Source organism: Amblyomma maculatum, chromosome 8 (genome assembly GCF_055883805.1).
Source record: "Amblyomma maculatum isolate TAMU_Amacu chromosome 8, ASM5588380v1, whole genome shotgun sequence".
Classification (NCBI taxonomy): domain Eukaryota; kingdom Metazoa; phylum Arthropoda; class Arachnida; order Ixodida; family Ixodidae; genus Amblyomma; species Amblyomma maculatum.
Window position 1 is genome coordinate 61,939,517 of NC_139351.1, and position 27,055 is coordinate 61,966,571.

Consider the following 27,055-nt stretch of genomic DNA (forward strand, 5'->3'; position numbering starts at 1 on the left):
CCACAGGCATGCGTGTCATTTTTCACTCAACGGTGAAGATTCTGCTGCCCAACGAGGCCTTTAATGCAACTGCGTTAAAAGTGTGCACCGTTTTGTAGCCTCTTTTGTTTTATTGTCCAGCAATTTTTGTGCACCCTTCCTCTAATATGAGACGGAGTGAAATTGGATTTTTCACTCTGCAATACTGACATTAGGTGCAAGCATGCTATCTGCATCACTTGCCTGCCAAGAGGCTTCTATTTTCCTCCCATCGAAAAAAAAAAAGAAAAAAGTAGCCTCTTTAGCAAAGAGGTCGTAGAAAAAGAAGACCAAGAGGGGAGATCAAGCACGCAGGGCGCAGGTCGTGTGCAGAGTGCCCGGCAACCCCTGTGGACACTCACTCTTGGTGACCCGGGTGTTTTCGATGTAGGCGGCCAGGTTGGAGAGCCCCATGAATGCTTTCCACTGGGCCACGTCCCTGCCGACAACAATGAAGCACCGCTGGCTGCCAGGAGCCGCTGTCTCCGCATACTTCTCGGCAAACTGCAAAAAAATAAAAGGGGGGCAGTTGGAACCGCTGCACCCAACAGTTCTGTTCTCCGCAGAAGAACTTAATTTACACATCCTTGTGTTTCAGCTATTACTATGTCATGTGTTATGTCTCCTATTAAGGGCTTGGGGGGACACGGGTCTTGAAGGCGGAAAAATCGCCCAAAAATCAATTTTTAGAAAACTGAAGTATTAGAATCTACAACTATTATTCTCTGATTCCACCAAGTTTCTCACCTCTCGTGTCAATATTTGAGGCGTAATATCAATTTATAACAAGTCGGCCGGCTCATTTCAAGCTGATGTTTTCACTAAAATAGCGCATTTTCAAAAAAGTATAGCTTCCGTTCCACGGCCGCGCTCACGGCGATCTTGGTCTCTTTCGAGTGTGGCTTTTCGCCTTCAAATTTCGCGCTCCTGCGCGTCGTTTCGCTCATTGGTTTGATACAAACAAAGAAAAGAAAAAAAAGCCACAGCACACGTTCCTATTCGTTGCTTCGGTGCATGTGACAAAAAGGGACCCTGTGATTGGCCGTTCGCGTCTCGCGTCGTCTGCTGCGCGCGTCAGGGCAGTCGCCGGTCGGAGCCGTGCCATCTTGCCTAGTGCTGTCAGCCTCGAACGCCTCGGAGATCTCGCAGCGATGTCTACGCCAACGAGAAAGTTTGCGATGCGTCATAAATACGGCAAAAAAAGGAAAAAGTCGTCGATCGGCAATGCTAAGAAAGGTGCTTTGGTGTTGCGAGACGCCGAAAACGAGCAGATTCCTGCGTCCAGTGACTGTGTCGACGAACCTACGGATCAGCTAGGCCTAGCGGGCCCGTCAAGCGAGCACACTTCAGACGTCGTCAGCCGCGTTCGTCACGATACAACGCTTCTGACGCCTTCCGATCTGGCAAGTGAAAAGAGAAAAGCCGACGCCAAACTGCGGGAGTTGGATTCAACGCCAGCAACGAAACGTAAGACAGACTTTGCCGCCAGCGATGCCGCGATCTGCCCGCTTGATGAGACGCGCTTCGCCGTGATTTGCATCGAGTCAATCAACAGCCTTCTTGACGGTGCAAAGTGTAAAACGTGTGGAGGGAGTGTTAAAATCGGCCGAGGTGATCGCGAATACGGCCTCGCTGTCAAGCTTTTCTTGACATGTGTCAACTGCGGCGACAAGGCATCAGCGTGGAGTTCGCCGCGTGTGGACGGAAAGCAAAGTGTAAATCCTTTCGCTGTGAACATTCTGGCTGCGCGCGCGATGCAAAGTACCGGCAACCGGCGGACTGCATTCAATGACATCTTTGCCGCGATGAATATTTCCCATCGTGGACTGCACACGAAAACGTGGCAGAGCTACGTAAAAGAAAAGCTGACGCCTGCCGCGACGCGTGCAGCCGAGAAAGTGACCGTTGAATGCGCGGAGTCAGTCCGGAAGCTGTACGATGAACTGAACGTTGACAATCCTGGCAACGTAGCCGTGTCCTACGATGGGACTTGGATGACTCGTGGGCATTCTTCCCACATCGGAGTCGGCACTGTCATCGAGCTTTTTACGGGGCTTGTCCTAGACTACGTTGTCCTGAGCAATTTTTGCGCAGGTTGTGAGCGGGGACCGAAAGTGGACGACCCCACGTACCAAGAATGGAGAGCAAGCCACGTCTGCCAGAAAAATACTGATAAAAAGGCTGGTGAGATGGAAGTAGAAGCAGCCCTAATCCTATTTAGAAGATCGCTCCAGAAGCACAACCTCAGATCTACAACGGTGCTGTCAGACGGCGACAGCCGGTCCTTCCTCGCCCTGAAAGATGACCAAGTGTATGGCTACGTTGAGGTCACCAAAGAAGATTGCATTAACCATGTTCAAAAGCGGATGGGGACAGCTCTCCGCAATCTGCTGTCAAAACAAAAAGGGTCAGGCTCGGAACCACTTGGTGGTAAAGGCAGACTAACTGGTGATCTAGTCAACAAGCTAAGTTCTTACTATGGCTGGGCACTCAAGTCCCACAGTGGCAACATAGAAGAAATGGCAAAAGCGGTGATGGCTACCTATTATCATGTGACATCAAATGATCAGGAGTCGGATCACAGCCTTTGCCCAACAGGTTCAAGTTCCTGGTGCCAGCAAAATGCTGCCAGTGCCAAAGGAGAGCCAGCCCCAAGGCACCGCTACAGCCTTCCTAGTCATGTATGCAAGGCATTGCTACCAATTTATGAGCGCCTCTCTGACGAGAAGCTCCTTGAGCGATGTGCAAGGAGAAAAACCCAAAATAATAATGAGAGCCTGCACTCTCTCATATGGGCACTGGCACCAAAAGAAAGGCACGCATCCCTCTTCAGTGTTGAGGCTGCAGTTGCAGAAGCAGTCTTGAAGTTTAATATAGGGTACCAAAGGACCTCGGTAGGAATTTTGAACGAGCTGTGTTTGAATCCTGGCCAGAGAAGTGTGCAGCGTATGGAAGAAAAGGACAAGCTTCGGTCCGTTGCATCTACAAGCAAGCGTGCATCGGCAGAAAATTTGCAGCGTGCTCTGAAAAAGCGCCACAAAGGTGGTAGTGCTCAAAATGACTATGCCCCTGGGGCATATTAACAATGTCTGGTAGTTGACATGTACATATCTTTTACTTTTAGTGATTAAAAATGACTTCCGTTTGTTTTTCTCATTTTCTCAAGATGTGAATTTTGGTCTCCTGTCAAGTTGGTGAATGCGATATCTCAACACCCATTGCAGATACAGCAATGATTTTTGTTTCAGCATTAAGCCAAATATGTGGAGCACACAATGTTGCAAGCAGATTTCTTAATTATTGCTTTAAAATTTTTTAAAATGGCACTTTTTGTGACCACTGTGTTTCCATGTTACGACTACTAAACTTCAATGTGCAATAAAATGAAAAATAATCATTAAATCAAAAATCTGCTTGCAACATTGTGTTCCTTATTCATTCTAGTATATAGCTATCTGCTAATAAGAAGTTTTTGTGAAGTGGTTTTTTTCCTATTGTTTTCACAGCAAGTGCACCATTGTTCTTAATTATCTCAAGACCTAATTGGTTCACAGAAAAACTAATTATATTTTTGGAATCAGCACCAGGAACTGCACACGTGTGCCAAGTTTCATCACTTTAGTTCAAAAATTAAAGAAAATGGCTTTAAGACCAGTGTCCCCCCTTAATCGCATTTCTCGACCGTAGTGGTGTGACTGCACTGGGGGAGCCCATGTACACTTAATGTCTTGCAAGTGAAACCCACTGAGGCAACTTCCCCTTTTTTTAAATTTTTTTTTGTCTCGTACCGCAACATTACTAACATTATGCGCTTTTTAAGGATCTCGAGAATGCATTGATATGTTTAGCACAAAGGCATACCAAACCCTTTTTTTTTTTTCAAAGCAGGTAAACACGTGCAGTGCACTCGGAGACCGCCTGCGGTGCCGGTCTACTCACCATAGCGTGCTTGGCGAGTGGATTGAAGTGGACAAACTCCATCGACCTGCAGGGGTGCCCGGTGCCTTCCTCGGCAAACATGGCGAGCGATATTTCGGGTGCCAGGCTCTTGAGGCCGTTTTGGAATTCCTTCAGGACCAAGGGGATGGCTCGACGGGCCTTGACAGCACAGGGGTGCACCACCAGACTGGGAACACCTGGCCCATGCGAAAAGACAAGAAAAAAAAGAAAAAAAGCTTCAGTCAGATTAGCCCTCACTGAATGTGGCTGCCACACAGTGCATTTAATTCAGGTGAGCCACCAGTGGTGACAACAAATATTAGTGATTACGATATTAACGTGATAGCATTACAGGCCCCATTCTCCAAATAAATCCAGCGTTGACGTTGGCCTTCTCAGCAAAAATTCAGACATGACTCTGGCAGGCGGTAGTCAGTAGGTGACATGACTGTGTACCGACTGGTCGTCAGGTGCTGTGGTATCACGAGACAACATGACATGGTTGGATTGGCAGGCTCAGCCAACTTGGTCGTCAACATTGAGATAGGGGGGCTAGATCAGAATCCAGCTATCAAGGACCCTTGGATCGCAAGGTAGATACGCTGTTCCTAGGCCATGCATGGATGTTAATATGGCTTGAATAAAGCGAACATTTATGGCTGCATCAAGTGGTTTTTAAAACAGTGGGGTATGATCTTACGAGTGCACGATAATGGGTATGTGTAGATAATGAAGGAAAAAATAAAAGACCACTGATTCAGTAATTAATAAAGTGAACGGTTGCGAACGAGGATCAGCAAGAAGAGCTGGTAAATGGGAGCCACCAACGGTGTTGCGCCATAACTAGGATTCTGCGAGCATTCAAAATTTCAAATACCAATAGAATGTATTTGTCATTCGATTCGTATTCCTATTTGAAAATCTGATATTCTGATTTTTCGAATATGCAAAACTTACCGAAAATTTACAAATTCACCGCCATACTGCGTGCTTCACTGCAATGTTCGACTGTGTGGGCTGTGAAGTGAAGCATCCTCAATACGCTACGAGGCTGTCTTGTGAAGACTGAAGACGGCCTTCTCGACAGTGTGCACAAAGCGAAGCATTTGATGAAACCAGAAAAAACACGTCGTCCTTGTTTCTGTTTTATCTCAGACAAACATCGTGTAGGTGTTCATCAGACAAAATTACTGTGATGCAAGCCATTTTCGTCACCTTTTTCCGGTCCATTCGATAATTTGAGCTTTCGGTTAAATCGGACATTTTCTTCTGGTCCCTTGGAGGCTGACTTAATGAAAGCTGTCTTACTGTATATTCAGCACAGATATGACAGCTCCACCCGTTTTCATGCAAGTCCTTCCGGTACAAGAAGACTGTTATATAGAATCTTCTGTGAAACCTATACTGGATTTTTCAGTATACACTTCTGTGCAATTCTAGTTTTAATATTATTTGCAAATATCATGTGAATTCTGACATAAACAACACGAACAATGTTTGCTATTTTTTCTTCCTTTTACTGGTTAGATATCTAGTATTCGAAGGCATCTTTTTTCCGTTTCGTATTCAAAAATTTCAATATTTGCACACCCCTAGCCATAACTTTGAATAAAAGGGGCACTTAAATGCTCCCCCAGTTTTCATAATGGCTGATGACAACGCCACATCCATTACCCCAGTAACCCTACAAGCCACAGAATGCTGGTGTCCCGTTTTCAATGATACTTCATGTGCTGTCTTTCACGCTCTTCTTTGTAGGACACCTCAAAGCAATAACGGCAGAAATAATGATCTATTTCAATAGGAAATTCGGGGCAGTTCTCGGAATGTACAAAGCGTAACATATAGCAGTCCCATCAGAACAGAGGATCTGAATCCAAATCGCCCAAGGAAACACAACACAGGAAATAGAAAATGATGCCATAAGAAAATAGCCAAGCATGTCCAAGCCAGTCTATCCAACTGACCTAAAATCCATGGTGCCCATATGTTTTCTGCCTCTCATCTTTGTCCCTGTTTCTAAGAGCTGCAGAACATAAAACTAAGCAAAATGCAACTTCTATCACTCTTGTCTTTTTACTGTGGGCAGGCCTGGCTGGCAGTAATCAAAAGATGAGCACGATGCAACATCACATTTCCTGACCAAATTTTATAAAAGAATATCAGCTACAAGTAAGAAATTAACCGGGACAACTATTTACGTTATGTGTCGGCAACATGACAGGATTAAAACCTTACATTTAATTTTGTGTCATTCGGTCATGGCACCTATCTGGGTCACCTAGTTCATAGTTAGATGCTTCCCGGACGTTCTCTAGAGATTGTAACACAGACACATTGAAGAAATATTGAAATGTACAGCTTCTGCTCCTAGTCTGGTGACATCACTTCCTTCCAGCCAGTAGGGATTATCCATTCTGGCAACATTTCCCTCCAGCCAATGAGCAAATGTTATGACCAACATTTTTTTTTTCCTGATAAGACTTTTAAAGTTTCTGTGTTAAAAATGAAATGCCAAACTAATATATAACACAAAGGAACGAGCAAAGCAGCCTTACTTTACTTAACTCGTGAAAAAACAAGCATGGCTTGCATCATGGCATAATTTTCCGCCAACAGCCACCAATCTCTCGCACAAAGAAAACCACATCACTTGCCAATTCGAATGCCACCTTCGAGGAACTCATGGACAGCAAGCTGGAATGTAGCATTCAGTCTCTTGCCACCGCTCGTCGAAGCCCAGTTTTCGGCCCCGACAGACTCGGCTTCCATAGACCGCACTGGAGCTTTGGCGGCGGTGGTTGGCAAAGACGGTGGCACATCGGTGAACAGAGCGTCAGAGAACTGGAAAGAGAGCAGGGCTCACTATTACAAGGCTGAGAAAAGACACACCAGACAACACACATGAGTTAGACCTTGCTGTATGTTCCACTGGGGGCTTACACAGTCAAAAAGTGAAGAGGTACCGATCTCACGCCAAAACCGCACCGATAATCTTTAGCTGCTCAAACTCAAATCAGAGAAGTGTGAATAAGAAATCCGAGAAATCAGGTACAGTTCAATGGTTCAAGTACAAATGTCCCGTAACTGGGTGTACCACCATGCTCTCAAACCACACAACATAGAATGGACGCTGGAACGAACAGCCACTGCTCTCAAAATTCGTTTGTCATGCTCTCTGAGCATGTATACTAAACTGATGTACCCCACCGGGTGAAGCAGCGTTGAATATTCCGCGTGCCACTTCTGCTGTCGCAGCCTTCAAGGCAAAACATCTGGGTCATTGACTCTGGGGGAGGGAAGTATTGGCCCGTGTAGGACACGGACTGGAATCGCCCATCTTTCCCATGGGGAACGGCTGTGTGCGCCTGTGTTGAGGGCTTTGTGGTCGGGGGGTTGAAGCGCGGAGAGGACGCTCCCTTCAAGGTCAAAACAGACACTCAGAGACTCTGGAGCAGTGCAGTGCTCCTTTTCGACGTTCTCCGGCCAGTCATTACTAATTTAAACAGCGCAAACAAGAAGACACAGGACAAGATAAAAGGAAGCCACAGTACAAGCGCTGTTTAAATTAATAATGGATGTTTACCAACTCGCCCAACAAAGTATCTTGGTCTCCGACCAATCTCTCTTTGTGTGCAGTTGGACAATAAACGTCACATTGTTGTTATAAAAAGTTCTCCCTAACGTCATTGAAAAACGAACAAAAAGTTAAGAGAGTGTGGCTTCCGCTTTGCCCAATGTACTCACATTAAACTCGGTTGGATTCTCCTTTGGTGACTTGACTTTCTCGGAGACATCGGGAACGGAGGAAGACATCTCCTTGCCACGGGAGCCAAACATGCTGAACAGGAACGACTTGTCACGTGCCTGCTCGGTAAGGACACGACCTGTCCTGCGCACTGTGATGAAGACAGTGGTTAACAAAAAACACTAACGAGCAATTCGAGAAGCAATGGGAAAAAACAAGGTTCAATGTTACGCATGCTACTTTTCTTCTTTCTTTTCACAAGGGCTGTCACTTGTGCAATAATAAACATGAATCGAGAGCTATGCCTTATCATGTGCAACATAGTGCATATGCCACCTGTGCCCCATTTGTTTGCATTGTTACCATTGCTCCCTGAAATTCTGAACATGTACCAACTGCTGAAAGTAGACAGTCATTTAAAAGCAGGCGCAACTTTAAATAGGACACGGCATTCAGTGACTTCTTTCCATTTTTTTTTTGTTCTATTTGCATAAACCTTTACAGCTTAATGGCAATAATCCTGTCACTACTCTTGCTCAAAATTTCATAATTATATCTCAAGAAAACCTTTTTTACCAATATATTTCTATGTTCATTCTTGTGCAAAGCCTTCAGAGTTAATAAAGTGTACAAGAAGGCTGGTTCAACGTTAATCCATTTTTACTGGCATCCAGTACGTCAAGGCACTCTGATACTTTCTTTTTTTTTTTTTTGCTGCAACACACTAATGTTCAAGTTCTAAATTTTTGAGACACAATTCTTGCCAAAATATTTGAACTGATAAGTAAATTTTAGGTGTGTGTAAATATTCTATATTTCGAATATCTTGTAGTGCTACTAGCATAAAGTGTGGTAGTGATTCTAACCCATCAACAAGAATTTTGCCGCTGTGCTATGAAGCCTCTGTTGAGCTCACTGACATGCATCACTATGAATTACCATGACTTACCATAAATTGCTATGACTTACCATGACAAATATGACACACTGTAGCACTATTTACCATGTCTACTATGACTTACCATGACTCAGCACGACTCAACATAGTTACCACGTCTAACAATAACCGTGTTAGTGCATCTATTTGCACTGGGCCTAATTACGCTAAATCACCCGTTAATTTTTATCAGCCCCCAAGAGCTGCGGTTTGGTGAGATGACTAGTAAAGTACAGTGATATACAGCATCTGGTAGACGTCTCCACATGCAAGACAAGAAGGGAAGGAGGGGCAGAGCAGCACCCTTGACAGGTGTTGGGGGCTCGCTGAAGCAGGCTGGTTCCCCTTCCTGTTGGGCCTCGTGGAACACGGGGCAGGTGAGCAAGCGGTACTCCATGAGCACATCCCAGTAGGCGTGCTGCACCGTGCTCTGCAGACGCCGCACCAGGTGCTCGTGGTAGTCCTTGCCCACACACCACACCTGGAAGCGGATCATCGCCATTGGCCCTGCACAAAAGGGGTGAGGGTTGTGACGTCTCAAAACACACTAGACAACTCTGTAGCAATGCAAAAAGAAGAGCGCGTGTAATCAATCGGAGAGAAGGCACAGGAAGTGGTCGCTGGGGCTTGAGGGGCAAATAGGTTTTGCAACAGTAAAGCAGCTCAACTAACACTTCTTTTCCTGTTTGCTCCATTTCAGTGTGCCACTGTTGCAGTCTTTAGCTTACCTGAAGGTAACAAAATGCTAACAAAATCTATGGCAAGACCTAAGATTCGGCCTAGAGGGTGCCACGCAATAGCGTAGGTGACCGCTGTAGGTGGTCCCGCTTTAATGCAGCTGTATGAATGTGTTTGCGTAGCCTAGGTGTAGTTTGACTGACTTGGCATCCAAAAACACTGGGAGGTTGATTCTTACTACCCCTTCAGACTTCAAATGAGCAAGCCAAGTTGGCAGCTGCCAACCATCTGATATTATGCGGTCTTATCGTTAAATCGCACAAACTATCAAAAACAGCCAGTTGCCAGCTACCAAATGTCAGCAGCATGCTTGCGATTTTTTTCACTTACAACGCTGACACCAATGCCGGATTTTCTGAATAATGAGACTTTTAATACTCTTGCATGATCATGTCTGCCGTGGCATTCCACTGCCATCAATGAATTGGTCATGTGTGACTTTGCAGCATGAAATTCTGTTTTGACTAGGAGTGCCATACAACCATCTCTTGCTATGCTAGCTATTTTTCTGTGCCAGTCACGCCTATGCACAGCCTGCCTTCAGGGGCTTGTTTGAAAAATCCAAAATTTGTTGTTCAAGCATCAGGGGTATGAAGACTATGTTGCAGGTGCCTACATAGGTGAGGATTGCAGAAGTTTTAAAGGCAGCAGCTTCAGTAGAGTGCATGCAGGTTACAGACAGCTTGAGGGGCACAAGGCTGGCCAATAATCAATGCACAGTAATCAACGAAAACAAACGAAACCTGTAAAAGAATTGATAAGGACAAAGCCAGCAGGTCTGGAAAGATGCTCTCACCAGGTGTTCCATCAGCACTGGCGTCGCAGACCTCCTCGCGGGACAGAAAGGAGACTTCCTGGTACTCCGTCGGTGCTTCAGTGCAGCTGAACGCATCCGCCTTAGGCAGGGGGCAGCTGAGGAACTGCACTGGCCGCCCCTGGGCGTCCACCATGGACAGGATGATGCAGGCAATCCCTGGGTGCCAAAGATGGTGGGGGAAGAGGTCGACCACACACAGGCAGAGAGTTAGCGTGCCAACTCCAGAGCGAAAGCAGTGGCCAAACTCCCGCGAACCACTTTCCACATATTTTTCCAATTGTGGAAGCAACCATTGTGGTATGCATGTCAGTGTCAACCTCAAGCTCTCCACGCATGCATACGTGCCAAGCTTCTTTCAAGAAGGCTGTCTTTCTTTCTTCCCCCTTCATACTTAGTCCACTGTTAAAGTTTTTGGTTTGCTTTAATTTAGTTTACCAGATTTCAACGTCCCAAAGCGACTAAAAGCGATAAAGAAACGTGAAGTTGAGAGAGGTATTTTTTTATGTTTTGGAAAAAAGTTTGACTCTCAAAGGCTTGTAAAGCAAGCATGCTATTGGCTAAAACTTCATGTTTTTAGTGTTGTGTATTCCTGCATTTACAACTTCCAAGCTTATGCTATCCATGAACGATGCTAGTACCATATGAAGATTTTTACCCCCCTGATAAAAAAAAAAAAAAAGTGAGTTGTTAACAGAAGAGGAGTGGTGACAAATGACAAGAAACACACTGGATGAAGGCAAGGCTAAAAAAAAAGTATGTGAAGAATAAAAAGTTTATGCTGATAAAAAAAGAAAACCACTGCATGTTGTTTCTAAATCACAAAAGTATGGAGCTTAGATAGCTGCCCCATTAGTCTTATTATGACAGTGCCATGAACCAATGCGGTGACCCGCTGCATTGTGAGAGCAGAGAGAATGAAGAAGAGTTTGTGGCAGTGGACCAGCAAAGGGGTTGCCCTACCGTTACTGGGAGTCCCCATGGCCTTGAAACGGTTGAAGAGGAACACGTCTTCGTCCTTGTGGCACAGGGCGTGAGCAGGGTGCTCCACGTACGGCTACAAATACACAAGTAACCAACAGTCAGCAACCCACTGGAAAGTCAGAAATTTGCTCTAGATATATAGCATTTGCAAAGTTACAACTGACTGCAGCAAAACATTAGGTTAGTCCTCAAAGTCCATGTCTATGTCTAGCGCAGCCTATGTCTAGCATGAAAATATCCAAGACAGCCTTATGTTCAGGCAATCCCCTCTAAATCTCACCTTCACAAAATGTGCAAAGTAAACTGCGCATCGCCATTTTTTTAGTGTAGCTGAACTCCGTTATAAGAGGCATGGATGTAACAAACAATCGGGTATAAGAGACACCATTCCGCCAAATAGTTGGCTGCCCTATGACTTTTATTAATTGGACCCCTTTTTTAACGGGCATTGGATGTACTAGATGACAATTGGCTATAAAAGACAAATTAGCCTTAAAGTTTGGTACTCAGTCTTGCTTGTAACAGACATTTTAACATTATATGCGGCACCATCCACTGCTAGGTTCAGTAGTAGCTACAGTTAAAACAAAAGAAGAGAGACACACCTGTGCCATCATTATTAATTATAACTCCAGCAAACAAAGAGCAGGTCAGTAAGCTATGAAATGACTTAAAGATGCCCCTGCAGTGGGAATGCAATGTAGAGAAGCTGTTCAGGCTAGCCACAAAGAGTACAAGCGCAACGGCACATGCGAGCATACCAGAAGCGCACGTTGGGTTCTTCAATTAGCGGAGCTTCCTATCAAGAATCTTCATAGGTGTGTCCATTAGTCTGAAGAATACAGCGGAAATTGTCTGTTACGTTGCATTGCAGTATGAACAACAAATCTATCTGGTAAATGCAAAGAAAGTGCTCAGCTGTTGCTGCTGACACATAACTCATTGTGGCTAGAAAGCGAGACATAGCCAAGTCAACACCAAAACAAATGACATAAAAACAAAAGTGGTTCTACTCTGGCGAGGACAAATAAACTGCTCTGTTTGCTATTTAACCAGTTTCAACTCCACTCAGAAATGCCTCGTTTGTCTGAGTAGCGACATTTACAGGTTTGTTACTCATAGCCGCTGTTACCCTTTTCAAATGAGCATAAATTTCTGAGGGATATTTCTGCTGGTGATTTTTTATAGTTTTGGCTGCTTCTAGCACCTTGGTTGTAAGCTGGTTACTTTTACGGTTTCATGGCACTTTTTTTACTTGAATTCTTGTAGTGTTACCAGACACATAGCTTAGTTGCAAATCGCTAGTTGCAGTGCCACGTCACATCGTGATTGCACTTTGCAATCACTGCAAGGCCTTCTTTTTTGCGTATTTTAGCCGTAGGATGCCTGTGCCAAAATAAAGTCTGGTTAGAAAACGTAAACGTGGTACCCTGCTTATAAGGAACCTCTCATATAAAAGACAAAAACTGCTCCCCAGTGCATGTCCCTTATAAAGGGATTCAATTGTATATATCAAAGTGCATATATCGAAAAACATTGATCAGCGTTAAAAACCTGCGAAAGTAGGCTGTAGAGTGCTGTGCATCTGCCTATTTATCAATCGCAGCATGCAGTAAAACCTCGTTAATAAGCTTTTTAATAAATGCGGGGAAAAATGTATTATCCTGGAGAACGTATGATATGAACTGCCTCATTATGAAAAATTTAACTGCCGAATGAAGTACAAAGGCATTTAGAATTGAGACCTTCACTGCATAAAATTGTAGATTACCACTATTAGACATCCAGTATGCACAGCTCTTTTTTTTTAAGCTCTCTCAGAACTCCATCCGCATTTGTGATGTGCTAAGTGCGGAAGAGATTTAGTAACAAATCCAATTAATAGAAGGCAATGACAAACCGAGATCACTTCCTTGGGTGTTTCCAGGTGCTTCGCCCCTTTACACTAATGACATGCGCAGAAGCCATTGCGATGGCTTACAGACGCCGCGTCCCCCAGATCAAGTGCGCTCTTATGCAAGCGAATAGTAGTTATAGTTATCAAATGATGCACCGATATGCCCCTAAGCTAGTGCAAAGAAGCCACAACGATACTCCTCATGAAGTCGTTTCCACAGAAACGGGCGCCTTTATTTTGGCTCGTTGGCTTTCTTTGATGCTTCGCCCCTTTGCACCTGGTAATGCAGGAAAGCATCTACGGCAGGTGAGCGCCGCTGATCAAAGTGTTGCGAGTGCTCGCTAACACATGTCCGGCCGGTTGACCACAAAGCGTATTATACGACCACAATTTGTCGAAATTTCAGACGCAGTAACTGGGGAATCGTGTTATCTGGGAATGTATTAACCGGAAGAAAAATTGTGTAACTCTATGGGAGACGTAGCCCTTACTGCCCGCGATATTGAGCGTATGTAAAAGGAAATCGTATGAACCGGGAACACATCAATGAGGTTGTACTATATTTGGCATCTAAGATGCAACTTCAACTTCCGAAACCGGTTCAGCATCACTCCTGCCATGCGCTCTGCATGTTCTGCTGGTATACCAAGGCGGATTCGCTCTGTAGGGATTTAGGTCACTCTGTTTCGATTAGGGCACACAGCTCCAACCAATCAGTGGAAATCGCCATCAGATAATTCAACCTTTTTTTCCAGTGCCCCAAAGGCCAAAAATTTTAAATTACCAAGCCTTTACTGTATTGATAATTTTGTTTTCCGTCATGTTCTGTCTACAGGCAGTATAATGTTAGCTTGTAGTTAAATCAGAGTCATGCTTCCATCCCGTCCAGGCATTAAGCTCTAGTGGCACACCTGAATACCGCTGGCCAGTCATACTGTGAGCCATGTCATGAACAACAGGTGAAAACATCACTACCATAATGCCGCGAGTCCCCTTACTGTTGTGCATAAACATGCTCCGTACGAGACCTCGGCAAATGTGTGCTCAAGGTCAGGGCTTGTTGCCATGGTAACAATGGTCAGGCAAGAGGGGGCACACCGAAAGCCAGTAAGTGACTCTGACACCCCCTTTCCCCATTCCAAAGGCAGCAGTGTCTCAGCTGCAAAAGGCACTCCCAATGTCATATTATCACTGTGGTCGCACGCTTACAATTGCAGGCTGTTTTTAGAGCGCAGCTCTTTGGCATCCGTTCCTGGGTTTCGCGTCGGCGTCGGCCTCGTAACCAGCTCCGCCCCCCTTTCATCCCCCCAACGCTAGCAGCGACCGACTGATACCGCTGGATGCCGCTGACGCCGCTAGAGAGTCAAGACAACGTGACTGCATAGAACACCGTCGCCGCCATGCAGAAAGAGGAGGGGAGGGTCCCCCCCCCCCTGTTCCTGTGTGGCGGATAGGGTGCTCTTCAGTTGCCGATGCGCCGGTTATTTCATGTAGGCCCCGGCACGTCGACGAATACGTGACCACCTTCCCACGGCTAGACCTGGTTCTTGGCGCTGCGGAAGCGAGGGTATCATATTGTTTGCGTCGGCATCGGCGGCGTTGTCCCTGAAACCAACTCCGCAGCTGGGGTTGACTCACTATCGGCATCAGCAGCATCAGTCAGTCGCTGCTATCTCTTCCCTCCTCCCTTTATCGCATTGTCCGCTTGTTGCGCGCGCTTCTGCCCCATCGTTTGCCGCTGGGTGTACACGCCGCACCCCTCCCCCCTCTTCCTGCGAGTCTCCGGTTGTCAAAGCGCCGGCTCGAACTTAATTCCTTTCTTCGCTCCTCCTCCAATGCAACCCCTGTGCGGTGGCAATCAGAGAGCCAGATCGGTGGCGGCGGATCTGTATATGTGCACCGCCCGAGCCGAAATTGCCGCTGCCGTTCGCCACTGCGAAATTATCTGCCAGTTCTTTCTGAGCCATGAGCAAGACGAATGTTGACATAAAGACAAACAGGAATTTCTTCACACTTATGCGGGAGAACATCCCGTTCCTCTCGCTCGTAACGCGTCCCACGGCTGTGACAACCTCGCGAGGCACTTGTATAGATCTCGTCTTTGAGAATCAAGCATTGGTGTACCAAGTCGAACATATATCAGTCTATTTCTCCGACCACAAGGCTTCCTTCATGACTGTCAAGAACTGTTAGTGGAGTCTTTGTTAAAGGAATACGTGTGAAAAATAAAAAAAAATTCTGTGATAGCGCATACATGTGTTGCTCGATTTCTTTGCCTCAATCTATCGAAAAGGTGAAACAGCTTATTTGCTGCGCTCAAATTTCGCATTAGGAAGTAACGTAATCGTCGGCAATTTTTTTGTGTTGCTGCAGCTAGGTGGGATCTCGAAACGAAGGTTAGTGTGCACCATCGTCCTAAGTGATAACAGTGAAGCACAGGACTGTCATGCCTATCCAAGCCAATCCATCAGAAGACGGAATCCCTTGGCCTCACCTTGAAGTGGTTCTCTGGCTTGGGATCGGTGTACTTGGGCGTGGGCAGGAAAGTGTGCAGGTCTTGCCGCAGGTATTCAAGCAGGGCCTGCAGGTAGGGCAGCAGCTGCGCCTGCACTGTGCAGTACAGCTGCGTAGTGGGCTCCCTCTGGGGCCTCTGGATGAACTACACAGTAAAAATTAAAGAGCACTGCACAATCTGCACTGGAGTAATGCGAAAGCACGGATGCTGCTATTGGTTGCTTCTAGTTGCTTAATTCACTTCTTGTTTGCCCATTTTAGTCTTTGGTACTTTCAAATTGCGCGCCAATCCCTTCCTATGCCCTTTTTTCGGCTCTACTTCCGGCTGCGTGACGTCACATCCTTGACGTCATATCCACTACGTCACCCCTTTCTCTTTTTCCGCTTTCACTCCCACCTTCCTCCCTTCCCTTACGGTGCGGTTCAGTTGTCCACAGAACAAGTGCGGCAGATACTGTGCCTTTCCTTCCCTGTGAACCAGTTATTCTAACTATATACCTAACTTATTGGCCTAATTATTTTTCCTGCAGCAACATTACGTCACCCTCTATCGATTGACACCACTCATTAACCTCTACCACTTCTCAATTACAACTGCAGCGGACACAATCTTGCGGACACGGTCTGCGCACACAGCCTGCGGACATGGTCTGCGGACAGAAATCTGTGAACATAGCGAAGTAATGCTTTCGCATTAATAAGGGGGCAAAGCAAGAAAGCAGATTGTCGCCAGCCATCATCATCTTCATGAAAGAGTTAAAACTGATAATTTTTTTTTGCTCAATACCCAGTAGGATGATTTCTCATGGCACTTTACAGAAATAGCTTCTTTATAATATAGACAGTAGTTGCAAAAATAAAATAAATATGGGCTCAGGAAAAGAAGGTTTGCGTTAGTTAAAACTTACCTGAACATCGTCAACTGTAAGGTTGCACGCAGGATTACGTGCCAAAGTGGTGGTGAGGACTTCCAGGACTGCATCGTCGAGGCGATTCTGCATGACTGAGACTAGCTCCTCTTTGATGGCAAAGCCTGCACAGAAAAAATTAATCCTTTTTTTTTTTGTAAAAAAAAAACAATAAAAGGCTGTTTGCCTTCCAGAAATATTCAGGCTCTCTGCATAAAACAAGAACAACAAGCAGATAATACAGGCTGCCTTTCATTCATTGTAGTCTTTGAAAACATGTACAGTCATTTTCAAAAATACACGGCCCACAGTTTCAGTGTATGGAGTTGTTGTCGAGCCATTCCACAGAGCTGCTATGTCCTTCGGGTGCTTGCTGCGAGTGTCCCATGTGGCGGCAGCCTTTGCTAAGTGCAGTCCACTTATAACGATACCAGATATAACAATATATTGATTATAACGATCAGATTCTTGGGATATATCAGCTCTCCCATTGCCCCTATGTAAAAATAAACCAGATATCATCATCATCATCAGTCTGAATATACCCACTGCAGGGCAAAGGCCTCTCCCATATTTCTCCAGTTAACCCGGTTCTGTGCTAGCTGTATCCACTTGACCCCTGCGAACTTCTTAATCTCATCCGCCCACCTAACTTTCTGCCGCCCCCTGCTACACTTTCCTTCCCTTGGAATCCAGTTTGTTACCCTAAGCGACCATCGGTTATCCTCTCTTCGCACTACATGTCCTGCCCATGTCCATTTCTTCTTCCTAACCAAATATAACGATCGATTATTGGCAGTGTATTGGATACAACAATAGTTTTATCGCTGCCCTGTAGATGTTTACCACAAAAATTTGTCTGAATGTTTGATAAAAAAATAAAATACTACAAAGAGAATGACGAAAGCTCGACATATGCAGTGAAAGCGGACCGGTGTGGAGAAATCTGCGAGGGTCATTGCGTGCAGAGCGCTATCGTCATCACAATCACTGCCTGTCAGCGCATCCATTGAAGATGGTGCCGGCCACGATGACAACACCACAGCTCTCGAGATGAAACAGCAGGGTTTCTAAGTTGGAAGCCTAGCAAAAAAATATGAGCATTTACACTTCACAATTTCAACGATCATCAAGGCTGGGGATGTCCTGCAGTTCATCCAGTCACTAATCGGTTTCGTGCACGCAAAAAGTACTGCCGCCAGCGTGCGCGCTACTGGAAGCGATGCTCACAGCAGTTGTCAAGCGAGCGCGAATTTCCGAATTTTAAGTCCGCTTAAGTTTTTTTGTGGCTATTGGTGTATCCTTTAATAAAGTATTTAGTGTTCTTTACGATGATTAGCGTTGTTCAGCCCGATTTACTCATAGGTGGTTAGTAGACAAGCCTACATGAATGGGAAAATGTGTTAGTGTGTGCTTATTGCTTGTTTTTCTTTTTCTCTTTCGCCAGTCCAGATGTAACGATAATCAAATGTAATGATCGAATTTTCCAATTTTCTCAATATTGTTATAAGTGGACTGCACTGTATCCCTTTCGCACTGTCATGTGACACACGTTATGAACTCTATGCGTACCATTCATCGCTTTTGCAGCTGGCACTTGCTAAAAATAAGGATGCCCGGATATTCATGCATCTATGCCCATCCTGTGTGCAGCATTCGCATTGCGTGCATCAAAGTGCAAAAAATGAGTACCACAGCAAGGCGCTTTCGCTTTGCCATACTCTCTTGCCTCACTATTAACAGCAAGTATAGAACAAGCGCAGCAAGCACCATCTTGCAGAAAGCGCACTCTCATACTACCTCAATGCTTAATGAAAATACTAGCAGCACTGCAGCACAGCACCGCAGTCGCTTAGCACACTAAAGCTGTGGGTCATGAATTTTTGCAAATGACTCTACTTGATGACCAGTAGAGATGGCTTTTGTGAAAAGGAACTGCTTTTGTCTAAAGAGAGTCTAGCAAGTACAGGTACCTGTCTTTATCTCAAAGTCATTAAATTTAAGAGGCCAATTTATTTAAACCTTGCATTAATCCCCTGAACACCCTCGTACTGAAAAGGCTAATGATTAGTGAAATTTGTTAGCATTGAAACATACGGTCGTCTTCCAGCCCCAATTACCAACAATCGACTGTACCAACAGACTCAAACAAAACTAGCATGAATAAAGGAGAGGAAAATGATAATAGTGTCTCGCAACTGAAAACCAATACAAGACAGAAGCACATTTGCAATTTTGAAACATGGAAACAGGGAGGTGTAAACCTATAAGCAGGAAATCTCTCTATACTGCTCCTGTCGTCACCATTCTGCTCTGAATACGGCAGATCTTTGTGTTTCCAACAGAGGGACGCAGCGACCCGCACAAGGCCTGAACGTCCAGTGGGTATGTCCGCCTGTCATACACACTAGAAGGATCTGCCGCATTCTTCGAGCAGAATGATGGCGACAGGAGCAATTTTCCAGAGATTCTCTGCCCGTAGGTTTACGACCCCCCCCCCCTCCTCCTCCGCATGTGCACATTTTTAGGGTGGCAATCTGCTCCTGTCATGCATTAAATTTTCAGTTGGAAGATGGTGCCATGTTTGTCATACTGTCCCTCAAAGTTTTTTTTTCTTGCACTCCCTTTATTTGGGTATGGATTCATTCTAACTAGCCCAGTTTGTTATCCTAATTGTGTAAAGTTCAAAATATTGCCATGGGTTTTTTTCCTGCACATGTGATCATCATCTCTGCAAGCCAACAATCATTTGTGCTGGGCTAACAGCAGCGCAGCTATTAACAAGAAGGCTCATTATTTCCGTTCACGCAGCAAGAAAAGCTGCTGTGGTCAGTGAGAAGGGCATGTGACAAATACTCCTGCAGACAACATGTCTGACAAAACAAACAGTAAGCCACAATTACACAGTTTAATAACAATTATCAGTTATACATTTATTTAATAATAATTTCACATGTGGAATAACCACAAGAAGAATCTGCGTGATTAGTGTTGCGTGGAAACCCACTGTGGTTGTATATGTCTAGGCTCCACTAGCTCACCTGGTTGGATGATGCCGTGAACATTCATGACGACACACTGCTGCGACTTGCTGCGGTGGCCACCCGAGGCATGAGAAGTCATGCTGACCGTGTCGTGGGACTGGTCACGGTCAGAGTGACCCGAACTCAGGCGTGGTCGGAAATCCTGTAACAGGTGCGCGACAATTCCCGCTGAAGATTATTATTAGGTTGCTAGTCCAGTCCCTACAGAGTTGTCACTAGCTACCACAATGTTCCCCAAGTGAACTGCTTTGGTTTGGTTTGTGAGGTTTACCGTCCCAAAGCAGCTCAGGCTATGAGAGATGACTTAGTGGACGGCTCTGGAAATTTCAACCACCTGTCTTTTTTTTCTTTTTTTTTTAACGTGCACTAACATCGCACAATACATGGGCCTAATGTGAACTGACAACACAGCCGTGGTGCTAATTACTTCACCCTGAGCCACATTTTTAAACTGGCTAATATGTGAAGATAATGTCTTCAGTGAATATTTAAGACCACCGGCCTTGCACACAAGCGGCTTATGCAACCATAACAGTGATGACAAGCCTAAAGTACATAGTTCATGCCAGGAAGAAGGCATGACAGTTGTTAGCTGCACTGTTGAAGCGTCACAGAGCCTTTGGCACAGAATCTTCACACATGTAATCTTTTCTTTTTCTGCTACTGCTGCTGCTATTTGATTAAAATGCTCAGAGTCTAATCCTTCCCTAAGCACACAATTTACGACCCAGACCCAATTGCACAATTGCACAATTTACGACCCAACTGCACAATCAACATTTACTGATGCGTAACTCCTTCAGTTATGATTCACATGCACGCAAACAAGTTTGCCTATTGCCACGACAAGTAGACCTTTATGGTGACTGTGTAACTAAGTCTTACAAATTCTTCCTCCTGCTCAGCAGCCGCCTTCTTCTGAACCAAACTGACCAGGGAGGAGCTCCTTGAGCCTGTGGCACCATGAAAGGGGTAAAAAAAAAGGCAAGTTCCAGACCAGCCGCTCTTCGATGCTGTGAGCAAAAAGCCAACTAATTTCAAGTATGGCTAGCATATTTATCATTCCCACATGTATGATGCTGACACAAACATAAAGCAAGGTAGAGTAAAGAGGGAACGCTAACAAAATTGAAAAAGAAAAAAAAAGAATATTAAGATTACAATATGGTTAAAGCTTGCTCCGACAAACTATATCCAAGGCACCAACATTCAGAAAAAATGAAGAGACTGGGCACAAAAATACGAAAGAAGCAGATAAATGAATACTATCTGAAAGTAGTCAAGGAATACGTCATCATGTGGGGCCTTGCTGCGTTCCTCGATGACATCAATAAGGGAGAACTTTGGTCAGGGCATTTGAGGACGATCACCGATTTTGCATTCGAGGTGGTTTGCTATGATTTTGTTTGTTCGCTCGTTCTTTCCACTGCACCATGGGTGCTGCAAAAATTCCTGTATCTAGTTGCACTCGAGGAACTGCTTAAATTGGTGAACTGTAAAACCAGGTACTTAATACAAAAGGAACTTCTGAGGTTTGTCCGCAAAAAAGATGCTTTTCAGGCACAAAATATGGGTGTCACTTGTTTTGTTCTTGTGAGCAAATGGCCAGGAATAGCGGTTAGCATGACCGACGGTTTATTGTGTCGCCCAGCACGTCTCTCTGATCGGTATCAAAAGCAGAGGTACTCGTTTTGCCAGTGCATTTGGCATGGAAAGACAATAGCTGAGCAATATTGGCAACTTGAAGCTCGGCGTGGATGGCATCTTAGGAAAGGGCGCTAGTTGTGACAGAGGGACGCAGCTGTTTCCCTTCACTGCCGCACTCTGGGCCAAAAAAGAAAGAAAGGGTCAACTCAACCACATCAGAGATGCCTCGACTCACTGTGCTGCTGCTGTCGACCACTGTGACAGTGTAATGATGGCCATTTTCACAAGGGCAAGGACCATTTCAGAGGGCACACCATCAGCGAAGCCAAACACGATGTGACAGTCCTTCAAACCAGAAAACAAGCCAAGCCGCCCTTTTTTGTCATAGTAGCTTTTAATAGTCCGACCTTTGAAGAGGCGATAATGGATGAACAAATAGAAGGTCTTATTATTATTGCCAGTTACCGCACAATAATCCAGCGTGTGGCTCTTGGAGTCGTTTTATGACTTACTTGATGCTTTAGAAGATGTCTGTGATGTGCCAGCAAAATGCATCCTCATGGAGGTGCTCACTGATATGGCCCAGTATGTCCAATTCTACTCACTAATTAGAGCACTTGGGATAAGTGGTTTCTTTGAAGTGGACATGATGTGGTGCTACCCTGCTGGCTTTTGTGATGTGCAGCCAAGATGGCGCTAAGCGAAAACAAGTTCATTTCTATCCGCACTTCGTCTACTTCTTAGACTAGCAGTGCACTACATGGGTATGTCATATCTTGGTTTTGAACATAATGCAGGGCATGCTATGAAACTAAGCAAATAAAGGAAAAAAAAGCCTGAGCTATATCTGCATAAATGTGGTAGTCTACGCTCTTGCGATGGAAAGTCATGTAAAATGTAAGACTGCTCAGGAGCGCGCAAGTTCAAGGTGAGAACAAACCTGAAAAGGAGACATCGTCTTCGGCTCGGCCATGTCGTCCATGACAAGGAACCTCATGAAGGCTGCAACAAAACACGAACACCAATAAAATTTACAATAGGGGAACCTGAATGCAAAATTGAAGAAATAAAAAAAGCTTCACTGCCTTGAGATCCTGAGTGAAAGCCTATGAAAATATGAGAGAGATAACTAAAAAAGACCATGTAAAATAAGGAGTCTAAAAGCAAGACAGCCGCACAGATCCGCAATGCATAAGCAATACAATCAAGATAGAAATAGTAAATGTGGCATTTTACAGACTCAGCATGCACAAAATTATCTGAGTGTAACATTAAGTAATCAAAATGAATGAAGAAAAGCCCAAATGCTTACATGTGCCTAAGAAAAGAACAAAGGCCGGCATATAGTACCACATGATAACATTCCCCATCTTCATATGCAGCCGTTCCCCCAAACTGCTTTGAGGGGATTTCTAGATCCCCATTTTTTTTTCTGCTCACATGCATCTAGGCCTGCAGCCAAGCATGCGCCATTTTGGGCCTAACTAGCCGAATGTAGGCCTCACATAGCCTACACCGCCACCGTTTCCATTTTGGCAGGCAACTACACAAACATCAAGTTTAGTGATCAACATTATCATACTTGAATATACACAAAGTGGAACTGAGAAGCGCCCCTTCTCACCGCAGGTAAAAGACGGAGCCCGAGTTCTCCTGGTAGACGAACATGTTCCGGCGATTGTTCACCGAGAAGCCTGTGAGCACTGCTCTCAAGGCTTGCAGGCCTGGAACAACAGGAAGAAGAAAGAATGCCTCATTAACTGCCACAGCACCACAGTTACTAGGAAAACCAACGTGGTTGGCACGTCATATAAGAAAGTGCCCTTGCCTGGCGTCTCTAATGCTGCGTCTGCAGCCACCATTTCTGTTAGCCAGACTACGTCCACAGTAGCGCAAAGGCATCTGCCATGTCAATCCTTATTAATCCTGTCCAACACCACCTGTCACCACCTTCTCTTCCTCCAAACTTCCTGATTTCACCTGCCCATCTGACTATTGACTTCCCGCACTTGAAATGCAGCGCTTTATCCCGAGCAACCATCACTTACACTCGGCAAACTTCCATTTTAACGTGACAGCGTTAAAGGTCTTGTTCCACAGAAAATCTGATTATGCTAATGATAACGTGTGAGACAAAGGTGGAACTTAAGTGCCCTTCCAGTTTTCTTCTTCCCACTTTGACTAGGATGTCATAGACTTATGTGTTTGTTGCCTGACCTACTCTGCTATCTCTTTTCTTTCGACATCAATCTACTTCAGTGTGAGCAGATAGGGAAAATTATCCATGTGCATGCACATCCGGATGCACGGCTTCTCCAAACCCACTACCCTGAGCTTGGCATGCCTCAACTCTCCCTTCTTTTCCCACGCTTCTTTGCTCTCCCTTCCCAAGGCACGAAATTCATAGTCAAAGTCTGCTCGCTGCAAAAAATTATAACTAGGAAAAAAAAAAGTGAAAAGCAAGCTGCACAGACAAAAAAAAAAAAAGGAAGAAAGGAGGTCGTACCACGTGAGACCCCACCGCGGCCGGGCCCTGTGTTGAGTCGTGGGTGGAGAGTGAAGTGAGTGGACCAGACGATGCTACAGTCGAAGGCGCCTGGCTTGAACTTCAACGTTGCCTCCAAGTAGTCACTGTGGCCCTCGCCCGAGCCATCATTGTCTTTGGAAGAAGAGAAGGAAGGTCACACAAGGACGGCAACTTTGTGAAGAACAAAACTCTACACATCAAATTCCGAGAGGCCTCGCTCCACAGGTTCCAAAGAACAGTAAATTGAAAAACTGTAGCCAGCATTGCTTCAAACAGAAAAGCTACAAGAAGTTGAGATGAACCAAAAACCAACGTTTTTCCAAACATGCCCTTCTACACTGCTAGGCCTGGCAGATAGAACTATCATTTTGCCAAATGTTCTTCGATAAGTTTTCCAGGAGCAAATCCAGTCAAGCAACCTTGCTACTAAATTCTTTCCTTCCAAAGTGTGGATGTAACTTATTTGTTTATGATGTTAATCTCATTTCGTTTCCTTTACACATGAAGGAAGCCAGAAGGCAACGAAATAAACGAAAGCACATAGGAATGTCCTTTATTTTATTTGCGGTGGTGATGGAAAATTAATGCTGCAATCATGTCAAGGTTTAAAGGTAAATAATTCCAAGCCAAACCAATTAGAAAGTAGGGAAAAAAAGGGCATGCAGCCATTGGGCGCAATAGCGAGCTGACTGTGTTCCCTTGGAATTCACTTCCAACATAAAAAGAAAGCCCACTCGCACCAAGACTAGTTTTAAATTCTCATCAGCAGCTGGCCGAAGAAAGCTCTGTTGCCGTAATATACAGCAACAAAGCAGGCATTTGTTTTTATGAAAATGACATATACAGTTACAATACTTCTAGCCAAAAACAGCCGCCGAATGCTATCTATATTTGATAGCCTGCATGGCACGTAGACTGCCAAAGTTTGAATTCCACACTAAAGAGATGGCAAGTAGATATCCGACTGCATGCCCTTCCCAGTGAATCGTTCAGGTGTAAATCAGAGCTATGGCAGGCGGTACGCACCATATGCAGATGCTGTGGTGTTTGCAGGTTCCATCTCAGAGTCCCTGTTCCAGATGTCTTCAGATGCCTCGGGCACCAGCAGCCGGTTGCACATGCGTGTGTTGTTCAGGTGCTGCAGCAGCAGGATCTGTTGTGCCAGTGAAAGATGGCATAGGCAGCATAAGAGACGGCACAGCAGAGGACTTCGGAAATTTTGACCACCTGGGGTTCTTCAACGTGCACTGACATCGCACAGCGCATGGACGCCTCCTTGGCTTTTGCCTTCATCAAAAAGTGGTGGCCGTGACTGGGACTCAATCCCACATCCTTGGGCCCTGGTAAATGACTATTCTACTGAGTAGACTGTACTACCTACATAAATGACCTTTGTTCCTCCATTGCTGAAGTGCACAGAAGATTGGACACTCTTGATGCACATCCTTCTAGTCCTACAATGAGGCCCTTCTCTTCTGTTGTGGCTTCTTGCATGCTACAGCTAAGCAACATTACAAGAAACTAAGAATTGCACAAATTACTGACAATAATGTTGTCAACATGTTTTTGATGTCTTGGCACAGAGGATTCACTTATGTTTCCAAGAGAAGACAAGGCAAGTTCGATGAATGGATAGATCATGCGCATTCCCTCACGTGCTGGAACTCCTCCCCTCACCTGGTTGACAATTTTGCAGGTGTCCTGAATCAGGCCCACAATGCTCTCAAACACCACCAAGCCCTGCCGTAGTTCCGAGTTCTCCTCCGGCTGCTCCCTGGAAAAGTAAAGCCCCAAATCATTACCACCAGGTCATGCCTGAAAGGTCAAACTAAGATGAACATTAAGAGCAGGTTGAAGACAACTTATGTCGACTGGTTAGTGCTTCCTAGTGACACTACTTCCAACGAAAACGGGTGCTCTCACTGCGGCACCCAGAACCTACCTGACGTGGAAGAAGATGTCCACGTGGTCGAGGAATGGGCAGAGTATGAGCCAAAAAGGTGGCAGGTGGGAGCGTTGCGTCTCCAGTGCGTTCATCCAGTCACGGTCACTGTCCGACTCACTGCTGTCGCCATCGTAGCCTGCACAAATTACCCATGCAAGGATGGTTTCAATGTTAATAATTAACTGCCCGTCGAACTCTGTGGGGACCGACTGGTGCCACAGGGCAGTTTGCAATGACCAGTCAACTTGATAGAGACTGACTCAATGAAGGTTCGCAAAACACCATAACAGCACCCTTGCAAACAGCCTTGCACTAGCCGCATGTTGAAAAAACAAAAACAAAAACTAGCAATAAACAAAGGTAGTCATTAAAAAAACTGTAACTTGCTCTTACATAAACAGGCCCATGCTGTTATGCTGTTTTCGTTGTGTGCCATGTTCTTGCGATTAGAAATGCACCATAATACCGCAACAATAGCAGTTGTAAATAACGTGTGCGACAGCCTTGCCAGAGAAATTAATGCCTCTGAAGCTAAGTGGGTAGACAAATCACTCCTCATCATCACTCTGCTATCACTGTGTAAGGAATGTGCCAAACTGCAAGGTATTTGAACAACCTTCCCCCAGAATCTTTGACTTTGATAGGGTCTTACTTCAATAAGTTATAACTTATGGCTTGCTGCTTCATTTTGTGTTTTAGCTAAATGTTGGTACCTCTAGCCCTATCTGCCAGACAGTATGCTCATTACTGAGTTATCAGTTTTAAAATTGTTCGAAGAGTAATAAAATTGATCAAGTTCAATTTTATTGGTTTAGGATGATATAAACATTTTACATGGCCTCAGAAGGTTCATATCATCGATCATTTATCAGTTCACCAAGTTTAACATCACAATGTGATTAATGCTATGAGTGCTGTAGTAGAGGGCTGTGAAATAATTTCCATCATCTGGAGATCTTGTGCACTGATGTTTTACAGTACACGGGCATCTTGCCTTTTTCCTCCATCAAAAAACAGCCTGCCATGGCTGGGATTGAACCCACATCCATGGGTTCGGCAGCTGAACATCCCAAACACTGAGCCATTGCGGCGGGACGGTTCATATTATCGAGATTCTACAGGAGTCACATTAGCAAGCATAGTTGTTACCTTCCATATGCTAAGACAGAAGCAAATGGGGCAATTATCATCTCTGGAACAATGGGTAGAAAAAATTAAGCTTAGAGCATCAAAGGCATCTTTTTAAAGGAACCAAAACTAACGACATCCCTGCCTCTATACATAAGAAGCTTTCAACTAGCCCTGTTTTTGCATTATGAAGCCAAAGTGCACAACCTGATCACTCTGCTCGCAGCCAACTACTGTGTCTATATTCAGTTCAGTTCAGTCGTGTCC

The 27,055-nt window shown here is 45.0% G+C and overlaps 2 protein-coding genes across 3 annotated transcripts in view; one reads left to right on the forward strand and one right to left on the reverse strand.

Moving 5' to 3' along the window:
• LOC146181270 (KICSTOR complex protein SZT2-like) overlaps positions 1-27,055 on the reverse strand; it is a 183,198-nt gene that overhangs the window by 45,792 nt on the left and 110,351 nt on the right. For both annotated transcript variants that reach the window (XM_084576322.1, XM_084576321.1), the window contains 17 exons: positions 25,658-25,796; positions 25,393-25,489; positions 24,742-24,868; positions 23,695-23,847; positions 22,813-22,912; positions 22,129-22,190; positions 20,427-20,494; positions 19,539-19,683; positions 16,498-16,622; positions 15,570-15,734; positions 11,158-11,251; positions 10,177-10,353; positions 8,946-9,149; positions 7,705-7,856; positions 6,615-6,801; positions 3,958-4,154; positions 381-522 (listed from right to left, as the gene is read on the reverse strand). In XM_084576322.1, coding sequence (XP_084432448.1) covers positions 381-522; positions 3,958-4,154; positions 6,615-6,801; positions 7,705-7,856; positions 8,946-9,149; positions 10,177-10,353; positions 11,158-11,251; positions 15,570-15,734; positions 16,498-16,622; positions 19,539-19,683; positions 20,427-20,494; positions 22,129-22,190; positions 22,813-22,912; positions 23,695-23,847; positions 24,742-24,868; positions 25,393-25,489; positions 25,658-25,796 — 2,334 coding nt within the window. The remainder of the gene's footprint in view (positions 1-380; positions 523-3,957; positions 4,155-6,614; positions 6,802-7,704; positions 7,857-8,945; positions 9,150-10,176; positions 10,354-11,157; positions 11,252-15,569; positions 15,735-16,497; positions 16,623-19,538; positions 19,684-20,426; positions 20,495-22,128; positions 22,191-22,812; positions 22,913-23,694; positions 23,848-24,741; positions 24,869-25,392; positions 25,490-25,657; positions 25,797-27,055) is intronic.
• On the forward strand, positions 1,125-3,456 carry LOC146181271 (uncharacterized). Its single transcript, XM_084577715.1, has 2 exons — positions 1,125-1,298; positions 1,566-3,456. Exons 1-2 carry the CDS (start codon positions 1,170-1,172, stop codon positions 3,099-3,101), a joined length of 1,665 nt encoding a protein of 554 aa, XP_084433841.1. The 5' UTR covers positions 1,125-1,169; the 3' UTR covers positions 3,102-3,456.

Excerpts from the sequence above, each read along its gene's own strand:
- LOC146181271 (XM_084577715.1), top strand. The coding sequence starts at position 1,170 with ATGTCTACGCCAACGAGAAAGTTTGCGATGCGTCATAAATACGGCAAA. Across the intron at positions 1,299-1,565 it reads AAAACGAGCAGATTCCTGCG|ATCAACAGCCTTCTTGACGG; the intron begins TCCAGTGACTGT and ends TGCATCGAGTCA.